General features: G+C 46.4%; 1 protein-coding gene across 5 annotated transcripts in view; it reads left to right on the top strand.

Moving 5' to 3' along the window:
- Positions 1–14,724, top strand: part of SLO2 (slowpoke 2) — a 488,163-nt gene that overhangs the window by 340,817 nt on the left and 132,622 nt on the right. For 3 of the 5 annotated variants that reach the window (XM_055063162.2, XM_055063163.2, XM_055063161.2), the window contains exons 3-4: positions 3,462–3,636; positions 8,334–8,382. In XM_055063162.2, the coding sequence (XP_054919137.1) occupies positions 3,462–3,636; positions 8,334–8,382 (224 nt within the window). Of the gene's footprint in view, positions 1–3,086; positions 3,637–8,333; positions 8,383–14,724 lie in introns of those variants that run through there. The other 2 variants (XM_055063160.2, XM_050196458.3) reach the window with 1 other exon arrangement.

Genomic DNA, 14,724 nt, shown 5'->3' with positions numbered 1-14,724 from the left:
TTTTATTATGAGGCACGCCGTATAGTGGGGGATTCGGAATTAAGTTTGACCATCAGGGGATCTTTAACGTGCCCCCAATGCACGGGACACGGGCGCTTTTGCATTTCGCCCTGATCGAAATGCGGCGCGGGATTTGATCCCGCGACCTCGTGCTTAGCAGCGCACCATCGCTGCTAAGCCACCGCGGCGAGTGTACACGCGGCTTCCTGTGTCTAAAAACCAAGTGCCTCTGTGCACCATCAAAATTTCCTTAAGAATGTCAGCTTGCAATGGAGCAAGCAGCACCAATTCGCAATATCTTAAAATTTGGCTTTATAAGGGATGCTCTCCTCTAATCAAAGAGGAAGCATGAAGTGAAAACTATTTGCTAAGCGTTACGCAATGACTATTTATTTATTTATTTATTTGTTTATTTATTTATTTATTTATTTCCCATAGACAAGCTGCAGAGCGTTGCGTAACCAACACGCTGCGACGACGCGGCTGTCGCATTCTGCTCAGGGGAAAAAATAATGATGAGAAACTCTAATGACAGTAATTTTCTCGGCAAGCAAGATTAATAGACGCGGCCAAGTTTACAAAATTTACTTAGCAAATATAATTGTTTGAAGTGGTAAGCAGCAAAGAAAAGGAGTGTGAACGTAGTCGTCAGTACTTTATGCCTGTACTAAGGCCGTTGGTTTGTAAACTTGCGGTTCGTATAAGTGTTGGACAACACTTTCATTTAGCTGTGTTTAAAGAGGTGGTGACACCTGTAGGCGAAGCCGTGTACTAGGGCCCTATACGTAAAGCTATTCCAATCTGTTTTTATTCCAATCCCCTGAGGTCAAATTTACGTAATCACCGATGCAAGCATCGGGCTTTAAACCGCACCCTTGTTTGAACAGTCCAATCAAACGCTCGCCTTGTTTATAGGAAGACACTTTTGTTTGCTTTAAAAACAAATAACATTACCTACAGTGAGCGGCTTGTCTTATCAAATTGGCTCAAGAAGAGGCGAGGAGCACGCTCAAATGGAGAGAGTTTCGATGGGGTGGAGCCAGCGCATTGAAACTAGATAACCGGATGAGGAGGGTGGTGCCGGCGTCTGCGATTGGTAGCTTCCCCTTACTTGGTTAGGTGGCTAGTGCTAGGCTAATGCTAGGTGCCTAGGCTAATGCTAGGTGGCTGGTTGAAAATCGCGGCGGCATGCAACGGAAGGTTGAAAATTCCGTTAAAGCGGATCCTCAGCAAAGTAGAGTTGGCAGAGCGATGTCGTATACGTGTCGAAAGGTCTCGATAACGTTATAGTGACACGCAAAATCTTATACGCAAATAAATTAATGCTCCCCGGAAGCTCCGAGTATCCAGTGCCACAGCGATCGGTGGCAGCCATCTTCCTTTTGGAACGGGGCAGTTTCCGGCTATTCTGAAAAGCAGTTTTGTTCGGCATATTAATGCGTCTTTAACGCGTACACGTCATTTTGACGTGGTGAGTTTTCATTGTTTTGTGACGTGGCGTCACAGAAAGGTAGCGTGGGCGTAGCGCTAACACGTTTGACCAATAGCAATTGGTCAAACGATGCTTTTTTCGCTCATGGCGAAAAAGGGGTTGAATCAGAAATTATTATGCTTCTTTCGTTCCATCTAATCGCGCATAATCAGTGCGCACATATCATATTAGATGGGGCGTTTTCGCCGTTTTCGTGACGTCGCGTGACAAACGGACGCAGTGGGTGATGACTCGGAAATTTTTTGACCAATCGTGGAGGGTTGATTGCATAATTGGGAAAGTTTGGAATAGCTTTACGTTATAGCGCCCCTAATATTTTCTGACTTCATAGACGGACGCGAAACGATGCAAATTATAGAAACGAAGATAAAAAATAACAGCTGCCTCAGTTTATGTGTGCGAAAACGCACACAAGAACCAAGAATATGCGCAATTCCAGAAGGAAAACGTACGTCTATCGATGCAGCATTTATCGGGATGAAAGGTACAGTATATATGTAGTGGTCTCCCACGCAGAGAGCGTAGGTTCGCGGAAATGCTCTTGCGCTTAGTATTATATCTTTTGCAGTGTAATACAAGTGGATCTAAGTCTTCATCAGCCTTGCCACATGATAAATGTGTTATGCGGGAGAAGCCGCACTTCACGGGGGCATTTATCCGTCGTTTTATTCACATTACTATTCCTGGAGACAGAACAAAGGAGCGCGCCGGCATTAGTTGCTCAGAGCATCGCTTTAACGCCAACACGTACGCCGACGAATATTGCCGCCTAAAAAAAAGGGGGGGGGGGGATGGCTTACGGGCGGACGGCGGCCTATAGCAAAGCCAAACACACCGAAAGCTCACCAAGCCATCGTAATGCTATTCATATGCTTGAATAGCCACGAGACCGTCAACATGGGGAACAAAGATTTACTAATCTGTCTGACGTCTCACCAGCTGCTCTCGACGATAAGAAAGAAAATATGTACCGCAGTGGAAGAGGGGGTAAAAAAAAAAAACAGTAGTGCCGGCGGCCTGTCGCAGCTTAGGTGCAAAACAGACCTAGCTTAACGTAGTATTATTGCCTTATTGTTCGCAAACTTGGGATTAACGCGACGTTTATTAGCGACGTGCGTGTCCCATTGTGCGTCCTATACAGGCACGCGCAGAGCATCAGGTGACAGAGATTGTTCCTTAAGTTAGCTGGGGAGATTGTTCAATACTTGCAATTAATTTAACCACAATGGCGCCCGGTTGGCGACGAGAAAATGAGAGAAATGGAAAGGTTTGTCAGAAGCAGGAGGATCACAAAATAATAAAATAAGACAAGTAGTTAAAAGGCACGTACTTGCACGCAATCCAGTTCATCAGTCTCTCGTAGGTGGTCGCTTAAGGGACCTGAGCTCGGGGCTTGTGATTTTCTGCACCATCAAGTACGCAGTCCTTTCTCTCAACGACTTGCTTGAAACTGTCTACGTGTTCTCCAAACTATTGAGGGTGGGAGGGGGGAAAGAGATAAGTAGAAGGCAGGGAGGTTAACTAGAATAACGTCCGGTTGGCTACCCTACAACGGGGGGAATGGGAAAGGGGGAAAACAAAGATAACAGGGAGAGAGCGGAGGGAAGGAAAGAAGGAAATTGCAAGTATTGAGGGTGCCAACGGCAAGATATATGGTAGCAGCACCGCCTCAGGTTAATACGCGCTTGTTCTAAGTAGGCCGAAATCAAACGCACTCCTATAGGCACACATTTCACTTAAAGTACTAGTTTCAACCAAAAGGCTGCAATTTCTTCGGCATAGATGTTCACGGTATGTGTCTACCGGAACTTAAATTCCCTTTCATTTTCTGCGTCTTCCTTTTTTTTTTTTCCCCTTGGTGCTGCCGCATTTCTCGTGTTTTTATGTACTTGCGGTTTCGCAGTTGCGAATGACCGCGAAGTCGCCCTTGTTCTCACCGCTTTGCGCCCCGTGTTTGCACCTTCCACAGGCCTCCGAATCCGGGTGATCCGGCTCGTGGTGAAAATCGTGGCCTGCCTTCTCTACGTGGGCCGAGTGGCGTTGGACAGAGGGCCCCGGTACGCCACTTGCTACCAGTGTCCCCTGCGCGTCGAGAACACCTCGCGCTACACCGACGAAGCCGTGCGGAACGGCGCAATCAACTGGTACGCACCGAACCTATTTCGATTTCTGCTTTGCCGAGGCACAGCTTTTCCTTTTCAGTTGGCGCTTGTAGAAGGCTTAGCGGGCCAGCTGCAGCACCGCGATTCAACTCTTACATTATCGTGAGCAGACCACGCTGCCTGCTTCATTTACTTATTAGAAGCACTTAGCATTACCAGTCTTTAATAGCTGTACTATTTGTACTTGTTAACTCTCTTTAGGGAGCCCATCTAACAAGTCCAATGCCACAAGCGTAGTGCACCTAAGCGTAAAAGATACACAGCGATGCTTCCCGCAGTTAAAAAAATATTCCATTTCATGCTCAAGTCGGAAACGAAGGTAGTTGGTGAAGCACTTAAATGGACACTAAAGGCAAATGATCAGTCGATGTGGACTTTTGAAATACCATTCGAGAAACTTCGTAGCGCCTGTTTCCCGCCAAGAAAATGCTTAGTTTACGAGAAAATTGCATCTGAAGGGTCCGAATGCCTTATTTTTTTTCATTCAAATCTCCCGCCACCCAACCGGGGGAGTGGTGACGTTGCATACGCCGTTACCACCCTTTGCTGCCGTCGGTGAGTAAAACGGCGCCCGACCGACAGGGGTACCGAGCCAACACAGATCGGTGGATTCGCCGCTGCAGCTGCTTTTTGGTGAAGTGGCGTAGACCGTTTGGGCATCCCGCGACATCACATGGAATTTGAATTCTCTGCTACTTGCAGTTTGTGCGAGTTTCGCGAGCCAGCAAAACCCGCGCAGCACTAAGCGATAACGAAACTAGTGAAACGCGAAAGCGTTGGCGGCACGGAGTCGAGCGAAATTGAAACGTTTCGAGCACCCGCGTCGTTGTCAAGGGTAATTTCAATTAGTTATTTTTTCTAAAAATGAACTAGAACCAGACAAGTAGCATTTTTTTTTCGTTTTATAGTACAATACAAGGATGTTTTTTTGCAACAAATGGTTGAGTACTAGTGACAGAATTGAACTGAGGAGTGCTTTCGTCATCGGGCAAGTACTTCATTGTCCCGGGGCAGTCTCTCACCACACCCTGCACTTAGCTCGATTTCTCGGTTAGTAGGGCTCTGTTCGTGATAATATTGACGCCTTAGAAATTCTCGAGCACTAATCTATCACTTTAGCTTGACTTAATATTTGCCTTTTAGTGTCCCTTTAAGGGGAACCGCGTTAAATTAGGGGATGAACAAAATTGAATTGAATTCCGAGGTTTTACGCGCCAAAACCACGATTTGATTCCAATCTGTTTTTATTCCGATCTCCTGACGTCAAAGTTAGGTAACCACCTCCGCAAGCGTCGGGCGGTAACCCGCAGCATTGTTTGAAAAGCCCAATCAAACGCGCTTCTCGTTTATAGGATGTCACTTTCGTTTGCTTTCAAAGCGAATAGCATTGGTTACATTCAGCAGTTTTTCTTGCCAAATTGGCTGAGAAGAGGCGAGGAGCACGCTCGAATGGAGAGAGTTTCGGTGGGGCGGAGCCAGCGCATTGAAACTAGATAACCGGATGAGGAGGGTGGTGCCGGCGTCTGCGATTGGTAGCTTCCCCTTACTTGGTTAGGTGGCTAGTGCTAGGCTAATGCTAGGTGGCTAGTCTAATGCTAGGTGGCTGGTTGAAAAACGCGACGGCATGCGACGGAAGGTTAAAAATGCCGTTAAAGCGGATCCTCAGCAAAGTAGAGTTGGCAGAGCGATGTCGTATACGTGTCGAAAGGTCTCGATAACGTTATACTGACACGCAAAATCTTATACGCAAATAAATTTAATGCTCCCCGGAAGCTCCAAGTATCCAGTGCCGCAGCGATCGGTGGCAGCCATCTTCTATTCCTTTTGGAACGGGGCAGTTTCCGGCTATTCAGAAAAGCAGTTTTGTTCGGCATATTAATGCGTCTTTAACGCGTACACGTCACTTTGACGTGGTGAGTTTTCATGGTTTTGTGACGCGGCGTGACAGAAAGGTAGCGTGGGCGTAGCGCTAACACGTTTGACCAATAGCAATTGGTCAAACGATGCTTTTTTCGCTCATGGCGAAAAAGGGGTTGAATCAGAAATTATTACGCTTCTTTCGTTCCATTTAATCGTGCATAATCAGTGCGCACATATCATATTAGATGGGGCGTTTTCGCCGTTATCGTGACGTCGCGTGACATACAGACGCAGTGGGTGATGAATCGAAATTTTTTGACCAATCGTGGAGGGTTTATTGCAGAACTGGGAAAGTCTGGTACAGCTTTACGTTATAGCGCCCCAGTCTACTTTTGACCACGAGGATATCTTAAAAGTGCCCCCAAGGAACGGGACACGGCGGACAATTAGAGAACGTACGCTCACTGAGCATGCGTAGTAATTGAGCACTGCTTAGTGAGTGTACATGTTGAGTGAAAAATTGCCTAACTCACGGAGTGAAGGCCTTGTTCGTCCCGTCTCTTTCAGCGCCGTTGCCAATTTCAAGTATGACTACTTCGTAGACCAGATCTCAGTGTCACTTCAGTCTAGTTGAAGTTTTTAAATGTGAGGGACATTTTGTACACTACAATAAGGGAAGCGACCGCCGGGCGTATAGCCCATCGTTCGTTGCGCGTCAGCTTCTGCACAATTAAATTTGCATATACCAAATGATCACTGTAGACTCCAGGACACGCCCATTTGACACGCCGTACATGTCAGCAACATGCTCAGAATTAAAGCAATTTACCGAAACGCTTTGCGTCCGGCCCTGAAAGTAGTTGCGAATCCAGTTAAGAACCTTTTTTTTTTTTTTTTTTTGAGGTTGAGCTTAAAAAACCTAATCTATGGAGCAACAACATATACGGTGCTTCATCACCCCCCTCCCCCGTCCCCTACCTTTTTTTTTCACTAGGGAAAGCGCAGTCTATTATTATACTGTCAATATAATTTTGTAATGATCGTGAATTAATTACTGGAGTAGAGTGGTACAAAATGGCAGCTTCAAAAAAAAAAAACATCTTGCTTCTGCATGCAACTCTTTTAGTGCGCAAGGTTCTTATAACAGCACTGTAGTGAGAGAGCTGTCCGCGTTTTATTTTCTTACAGCTACAGCCTGAACTATCTTGCCCTGAAATGGTTGGGTGCTAGCGTTTATTTTGGGATAAAAAAAAAATAGGGGCCATATGGGGCTTATTCGAAAGCACAATTTCGCGAGAGGAATAGGGGCGTTTCCACAAAGGATAAGAAATTCTCGAACGCAGGGCTTAAGCCGCTGCGCAGACCCAATTACTTCTTCCTACAACAAGGGGGAACGTACAGCGTGCCGTTCTTAAAATTGCGTCCTCGCAGATATCGATCCGTTTGCATGATAATTATTTTACTTGTCGTGGCACGTTACTCTAGAGCTTATCAAGACGGTTGCAGACGTATTGCAGGTTTTCGGCAAGTGGTAATAGCACACTGCACGTGGCAATTACCATATGAACGATGAGCTCTCACTGGGATAGCTGCTTAGCTGCTACCTCTAGACGAAGAGAATAAAAACCACTTTATATCTTTGCACTGAAAATTAAATACAGCTAAGGCAACGTGCGCATAATTACGTACCCGCTACTCGGTGTGTGAAAGCAGATAGGTACAGGAACGCCTGAGTATTACTAAAATAATGAGAAGAAAAAAAATAACCTTAGAAACTGGGAATATGTGTATCGTGGTTTACCGGTTCGGTTAATAAATGGAGAGTCTGAGGAAATCTCGGCTGGTCGATAAGAGCCATCAAGAAAAAAGAACAGACGACGACCAATGTGAATAAATTATACTAAAACTTGACGTTTCGGCCCCCGCGCGGGAGTCTCGTTCACGATTGCAAAGGTTACCGTGTGGGGGCCGAAACGTCAAGTTTTCCAATAATTTCTTCACCTTGGTCGGTGTTTGTACTCTCTTCACAACTGGTTGGTTGCCGGAGATAGGAGAGGATGAAGGATCAGCTTTAGCGGTCAAGTGGACTCTAAGAGCCGACAGAACAACACATCAAGTGAAAGTTCAGCACATTCTTCTTAGCAGGAAAACAAATAAATGCGCGTTGGGTATGAATGCAACAAGTATATATATATATATTTATATATATTATGGCCTCGATCTGTAGTTATAACTATCCAACACATATCACAACACAACACATATCTATGGAAGACTCCCATATATCTCGGAACAAGAGCCAGTCATAACAAAAGAGAGAGAGAGAGAGAATGAAGAGGAAAGGCAGGGAGGTTAACCAGATATGAGTCTCCGGTTTGCTACCCTACACTGGGGATGGGGGATTGGGGTTAGAAAGATAAATTTTGTAAAGAATGCTGAAGAGTGTCGTACATCGGCTTGTTGGTTTATGTCGAAGACCCTCAACGGTGGAAGTTCTTCATATTTCTTATTAGACACCCGTCTCTCTCTCTCTCTCTCTGTCCTGATGTGCGGGCGTGAATGTGGAGTGTGGAAGGAGAGAGAGACAAGGGGAGCAGCGCTCCGCGGCTCGGCGCACTCGTCGCTTACGCTTTCTGTATCTAAGCTTTTAATAAATAGTTCACGCGACTCCGACGTGTCACAGACAGTTCAGCTTTTGAGAAAGAGTGACTAAATAAACACAATAAGGTATGCTTCATAAACTCTTTCTTTGTGTCAGCATGTTGTTTTATGTTTAATACATTGTCTTTATTTTTGTTTTTGTTTTCTGTCTATTTCAGGGATGCCATATTTTGGGTGGAGCGTCCTTTCGTGCTTTGGTGCATCCAGGTACGTGTCGCAAATTATGGCGACAAACTGCCGCTCTTCTCTTGTTTCGCGATCCTCTTTTCCCGCTCTTTTGAGGAGTATTTGCCTTTCACGTCGCCACCTTAACGTCTCTGGTGTGTGCACGCAAGCAGCCGGGCGGTATAATTAGCATGGCTGAAATATCCGTTAAGCACGCGAAAGTTGGATCGTTGAAAGTCGAATTTCAAACCGTAACACCTCCGCTGGGTTTCAGCCAAGTCCTGCTCCATCCCGCTGGTAGAAAGGCGCAGAACTGCGTGGAGCTACAGCAACAGTTTCTTTGTCTGCTTCGAGGGTTTAGAGGCACTCGAAAATAAAGAAGGAGAAACTACGGCTAATATGCTAACTAAGTAATTATTACCCGCCCTAATTGAGCCGGGTTAGCTAAGATGTCATGAAAAAAGAAGGCAAACAAAATGACGAATGGAGATCTGCTATAGGTGCATGTGGATTCTTATAAGGAAGAGTTACTATCTAGTGGGTACATAACACGATGCTACAAAGGAAACCTATGCATGATCCTTGAAAAACAAAGCAGCGCGTTTGAAGGAAAAACAAAAAGAAAAGTTCTGATCAGGACAGAACTATAGTATACGTCAAAATTTTGTTTGCAAGAAACCATATGCATGTTTCCTTTCATGCACGTGTTTGGTGTTTTACTCCGTGCTACCTACATAACGATGCCACTTTTTCCTTTCGTGAAATGCACAAAAACTTGACGAAATGAAATGAAAAATTTCACCACCACTTTGTCCCCATTCCTTAATCGACGTTTTCACTAAATAAATAAGAGTACTAATTAAATACAATCGAATGGGCACGACGGAGGCGTGCGAAAACTCGCCACGGAACAAATTCTTCAGACATAGCGTTATCTACCGCTGCTTTTTCACGAAGCCTAGGGATCTTTTCTTTTTCTTGTCCCGAGTCCAATATTTCTGCTTACGGTCCATCCAAGCAGCAAGGAGATCAAGTACATTAACATATAATTGCTGAGTGCTGATTTCGATGAGTTTAACTTTGCCAGCCACTCATTTTGCGTCGCATATGTGTGCTCAAAAAGAACGACGTGTCTGCATTTGGCGACGGTTGAAAAAAAAGCAGCGTACTCAAGTGGACCTATGAATAAACGAATAAGAAAAAAGTATTGTCTCTTTGTTCTCGTATTGCAAGTAGGTCACTGACGTGAGGCATTTACTTTTCTCTCTAGACGTTTCTTGAGAGACGCGATAAGAGAACATCGCAAAGTTCTTGGTTAGCGGGCAGCCTTTTGACGAACCCTCGTTCAGTGTCAAAGCGCATTGCGCGCGAAATTGCTTTGCGCAAAAGCGTGGGACCGCGAAGGTGCCTCACACGTGCGAATAAATTAGCCTCGCTAAACCTCCAGTGCTGAAACATTAATTTCCTGCATGAACGAACTGCCAATTTCGGATGCAATCCGACCGCCGGCTCGGTATGCGGCGCACGAATGTGATGGCGGTCGGCGGCCGGTTTTAGTAGCGCGCATGGTTAATTTTACCCGTAAGCGAGAGGCCGCGGCCGTCTTTGGACACATTCGCACGTACATACAGAAACATGCGCACGCTGCTTCCCACTCGGGAAAAATACGCCCTCGAGGGCGAATTAGATGTCGAAACACCCTTCCTGTACTCTTACTCTGAAAATTTCGAAAATGGGTGCATTCGTTAGCAGAAAAACCCTTAGCGTGCCCTTTCAATAATTTCAGGGTGCTAAAAGGATGTTTCGGGCAAAACATACACGAGTGAATACACATACACATAATATGTGAAACTAGTAAAAAGCCAAAAGTGTCTATATATTTCCCAGTGGTTTGCGCCAAGTTTGTTGTTCGAGGACGTCATATGATCACAGTAAGCTATGGATGTCAACCCATGCACTGCTTCGCGTGGATGGCGTCCTCGGCGGTTGCGTGGAAACACATCTTTTTTCTCGTATTTCTACCTTGGCATTCGCTTTTTATCACAGGCTTTAAGTTATTTCAGCTCGGTGTTGTTTTATCAATCAGCTGCCAATCGCCAGCGAATCATAGCGCGTCAGCCAATCACAATTTTCAGGCACACGTTCTGTCTAATATAGCATAATATAGCAATATTATACGCATTAAATATTGCGCAATTTCATGCAATATCTGTTGGGAAAAACATTCGCAAGTGCATGCGGAACAATCTGCTACCGATAAGGACGCGGTATTTATCGTGGAGGTGGCGCACCCCGGCAGTAAAGTGGAAAGGCACAACTACTCTGTCCTCTTCTCTCCTGCCTGCCTTTCACATATTACTGCTGGCTTCGCTTCAGTTGTTTCGCCTTGGTGATGAATCATAGGTACACTGAAGCAATGAAGAGCCTGGCGCCAGCCTATCAGAACAGCTAGAAGTGCTACTGAATTCCTAAGGTGCTGTGTTATTCTTTGCGATTGTGTAGGTGGAGTGGTCAAGTGTCCACGATCACATGCAGCCTCTCGACTAGTCCGCCTACACAGTTGCCGGGTATACAAAAAAAGAAAGAAGAAGCGGTGTGGTCCAGAGGTCACGCTTCCGACTGGCAATCTGTAGGTCCACAATTCCAATGCGGGCTGTCCGGCTTTGTTTTTTTATTCTTCGCTTTATTTTTCTAAAACGCCACGGAAAACTCTCCGGGATTAGTTCGGTGGACGACCGAAAGAGTAAAAGTTTTCTCCGTAAAATTATAACGTAGTGTGCATATTGGTAAAGCACACATTGGAGGAAAGGGTTCAATTCAAAAAAAATTCACCCTTTCAAATGGGCATATTATTTCGCATAAACACCCTTTTCCTTTGGTGTAAGGGAGTAAGTTATAGACACGAGAAAACACCCTTAAGGGTGCAATTTTACTTAGCGTGTAGCTTAGACGCACATATACGCACATGCACGCTCACATGAACGCTGTTTCCGTGTCCTATAGATGCCATTTGATTACACTGTCAAATAAGGTACGGGTGCTTCCATTACAGGCGGTCGCAAGTTACTCCGTCTAACTAATATACCAAGCCAGAAAAGCGGGTTCGTTTGACAGACTATCATTCCGTTTTGTCGCGTTAACATTTAAGTGACAATTGGATTCGAATAAAGAGAAATCTGCGCGCATCCTTTGCACGTTTATAACCGTCTATATTTGAACTGCGACACAATATGAATACGCAAAAGCACATCAAAATTTAATCCATCACGCCATATTGTGTTTGTGCGCGTCCTACGAAGTTTTTTTTTTTTTATACAGTGCCGCTCTTTCTAGCTTCGGTTTATTTATGTGAAAATCAAAGTGCATGCACTGGTCCTCGCTCCCTGCTCGGTCGTGATGTAAGTGGACCACCCCGCAAGTCTGCTGGCGGCGTCAGCGGTGCACACGCCTTCAGGAAGCGCATCGGTCAACACAGCGACAGCGACAGCGATGACACGCATGTTTACTCTCTCAGCAGTGAGGAACCTTCCGATGACCACTTCCACCTTATGCAGAGCCGCAGAGCGAAGAGAAGGAACACCAGGACGTCTTCATCGTCAAGCACGCAAACAGTAATACACACGCAGAGGCCGGACACCGTTATTATCATATTTGTGCCCGTGCTTCCCACCGTCAACATGGAGCTACTTAACAGGCAATCTGTGTCGACGTCACTGGAAGCCCTGGTGCCAAACGAAATATCGGACATTCGAGTGAACACCCGAAAAATCTACTAGCGGTTGATGTCCAGCATGCGGCGGCTATGACCACTCTACGCAGCGTAACGGGCCTCGATGGCATCCAGGTGCGCTCTTACAGCCCTCTGTGGTCCGACGTAGTCACCTGCGTTATCTACGACGCAGACGTTCCCATCCTTAATAACGACTTGCCGATTGTTATGAAGCCAGTACATGATGAGGTCATTGTTGATGTTAAGCGGCTAGGCAGTTCACGCTGCGTGAAGATTGCGTTCAAGGGTAAATATATAACCTCGCACGCTAAGGTGGGACACTTCAGACATGCAGTGCGGCCTTTCATTGCGAAACCTCTTCAGTGCCGCAAATGCATGCTATTGGAGCACGTGAGCAGTGTCTGCGAAAATCAGGCAGCATGCCTCCGCTGCGCCGAGCCCCACGCTGCAGATAAACGTGGCGTAACTGTAATGAAGTGTTCGAACTGCGGAGGGCCGCATAAAGCTTCATCGAAGAATTACCCACGTATTAAGAAGGAAATGGCCATCTTGAAAGAGATGGCGAGAGATGATTCATCTCATCGCGAAGCCGCCGATAAAACCAGGAAGTGACGTTCCCGTTGCCAGCGCTCCTCAAGGAAAGCTATTGCCTCTGCGACGCGCATGCCACTTCCTACAACACCACCTTCTCCTCTACCGCCCAGGCCACACACTGTGGAGAGGACCGCGAAGAACAAGACTACTGAGAAGACCACATCTGCGGAATCTTGGCCGGCCCTACCAAAACGACAGCATTCACCAACAGAATCACTGCAAACTTTTGCTGGACAACCCCCGGCGTCTACTGTCGGTGATTTGTGCGACCAAGACAGGCAGGTGGCTGTAATGCTGCAATAGCTAATTAATACAATACGCATCATACTGAACAAGCTGCAAACACCAGCAGCTGGAAGTGCTCTGCAAATACCGCATGCACTAAATTCAGTGCTTGCTAGCATCGTTTAAGCATCATGGCTCGACCGGTAGTCCCCTTCTGCACTGAAGTTAAAAGTGCGTCGATCTTCCAATGGAATGCCAGAAGTCTAAGGACCCGTATAGCAGACTTTCGCCAATTCATTTTTGCAAATCGCTTCCCCATACGGGTCATTGGTGGACCAAATACATCAACTTCACTCAGACTGTGCGGTTACGAATCTTTCGCCTCGTCCACATGCGGTGCGAGAGCGAAAGTAATCATCTACATCCGCACGGACTTTACATATGTCGCTAACGCCGTAAAGCCTCATGTCTGCCTACACGCAAAAAAAAAAGGATGTGTCATTTACTCTAATTGGAGCCTACATATCCTCAGCGAGTCACTTTGACGACAAATGACTTAAGAAAATATTACTAAGGAACAATGGCCCCTGGGTTATCACAGGTGACTTCAACGCGCATCACGAGCTATGGGGAACCACTAAAGTTGACTCCAGTGGCAGGAGTCTTGTCTCCTTTGCTGCCGATTATGACATGTGCTGTGTGAATGACGGAAGCCCTACATTTCTGCGAGGCACAAATATAAAGTCGCTGCTTGGACTTAACTTTGGTGTCACGGCGCTTTGCCTCGAGCGTCCAATGGTTTACGGACATAGAAACACATGGAAGCGACCATATTGCAACATACATAAAGATTAGAGCAGTTGAGCAACGCTCCTCTACAGTCTTGCGTACAGTTGATTGGTCAAAGTTTAAGAAGGATATTGATAACGCATGTCGGAAGGCCTTTCACCCACTATCAAAGATGCAATCACAGAGGCATTGAAAACATCCATCTGCTCGCTTAAAAGGTCAGCAAGGCGAACAGACTTGGACATGGAACTGGAGAGGCTGCGTGCGGCACGCCGACTGGCGGAGAGGAGGTATCGGCGCACCAAGTCCGTCATAGATCTGAGGGCTTCACGGCGCATAAAAAAGAAAGTCCGACGTCGTATGGATAAATTGGAAGACAAGCGATGGAACACTTTCTGTCAGTCGCTTGATTCCTGAAAATCGCTCTCGCACATATGGAGAACGGTTAGGGGTCTCCGCTCATCTCCGCTCATCTCTGGCCCTCTACCAACTCCGCTCGGAACTTGAAGTGGCTGAAGAGCCCTCTGCACGGGTGTCTGGGTCCGTGGTCATCATTACTGACGTCGCACTGAATGACATCACTGAGGCACGTGTACCAGAAATGAGCGTGCTATTTTCATTCGAAGAACTCGACGCTGCGTTGGCGACCTGCAGGCGTTCTTCGTCACCAGCACCAGATGGCATGACGTAAGCTGCCCTATGCCACCTTGCACAAGGCGCACGTGGTGAGCTACTCAACTACTACAATGAGTCTTGGCAGAACTGCGCCGTTCGTAAACAATGGAAATCGAGCCGCTGGATCCCCATTCTGAAACCTGGAAACTCTCCGCTTGATCTGTCATCATTTCGTCCGATGGCGCTTTCGAGCTGCGTAGGCAAAGTGATGGAAACAATGACTCTTACTCGCTTGGAATGGCATCTAGAGCGATTCAACATCTATCCGGACGCCATGACGAGCTTTCGTCGAGGTCCATCGTCCATTGACAACGTTATTGACATCGTAACCTGGGTTCAAAATCAAAAAAGCCTCAAGCGCCTATCAGTGA

Source organism: Dermacentor andersoni, chromosome 1, assembly GCF_023375885.2.
Source record: "Dermacentor andersoni chromosome 1, qqDerAnde1_hic_scaffold, whole genome shotgun sequence".
NCBI lineage: Eukaryota > Metazoa > Arthropoda > Arachnida > Ixodida > Ixodidae > Dermacentor > Dermacentor andersoni.
Note: the sequence above shows the minus strand (reverse complement) of the source record. Positions and strands in the feature narration are given on the sequence as shown.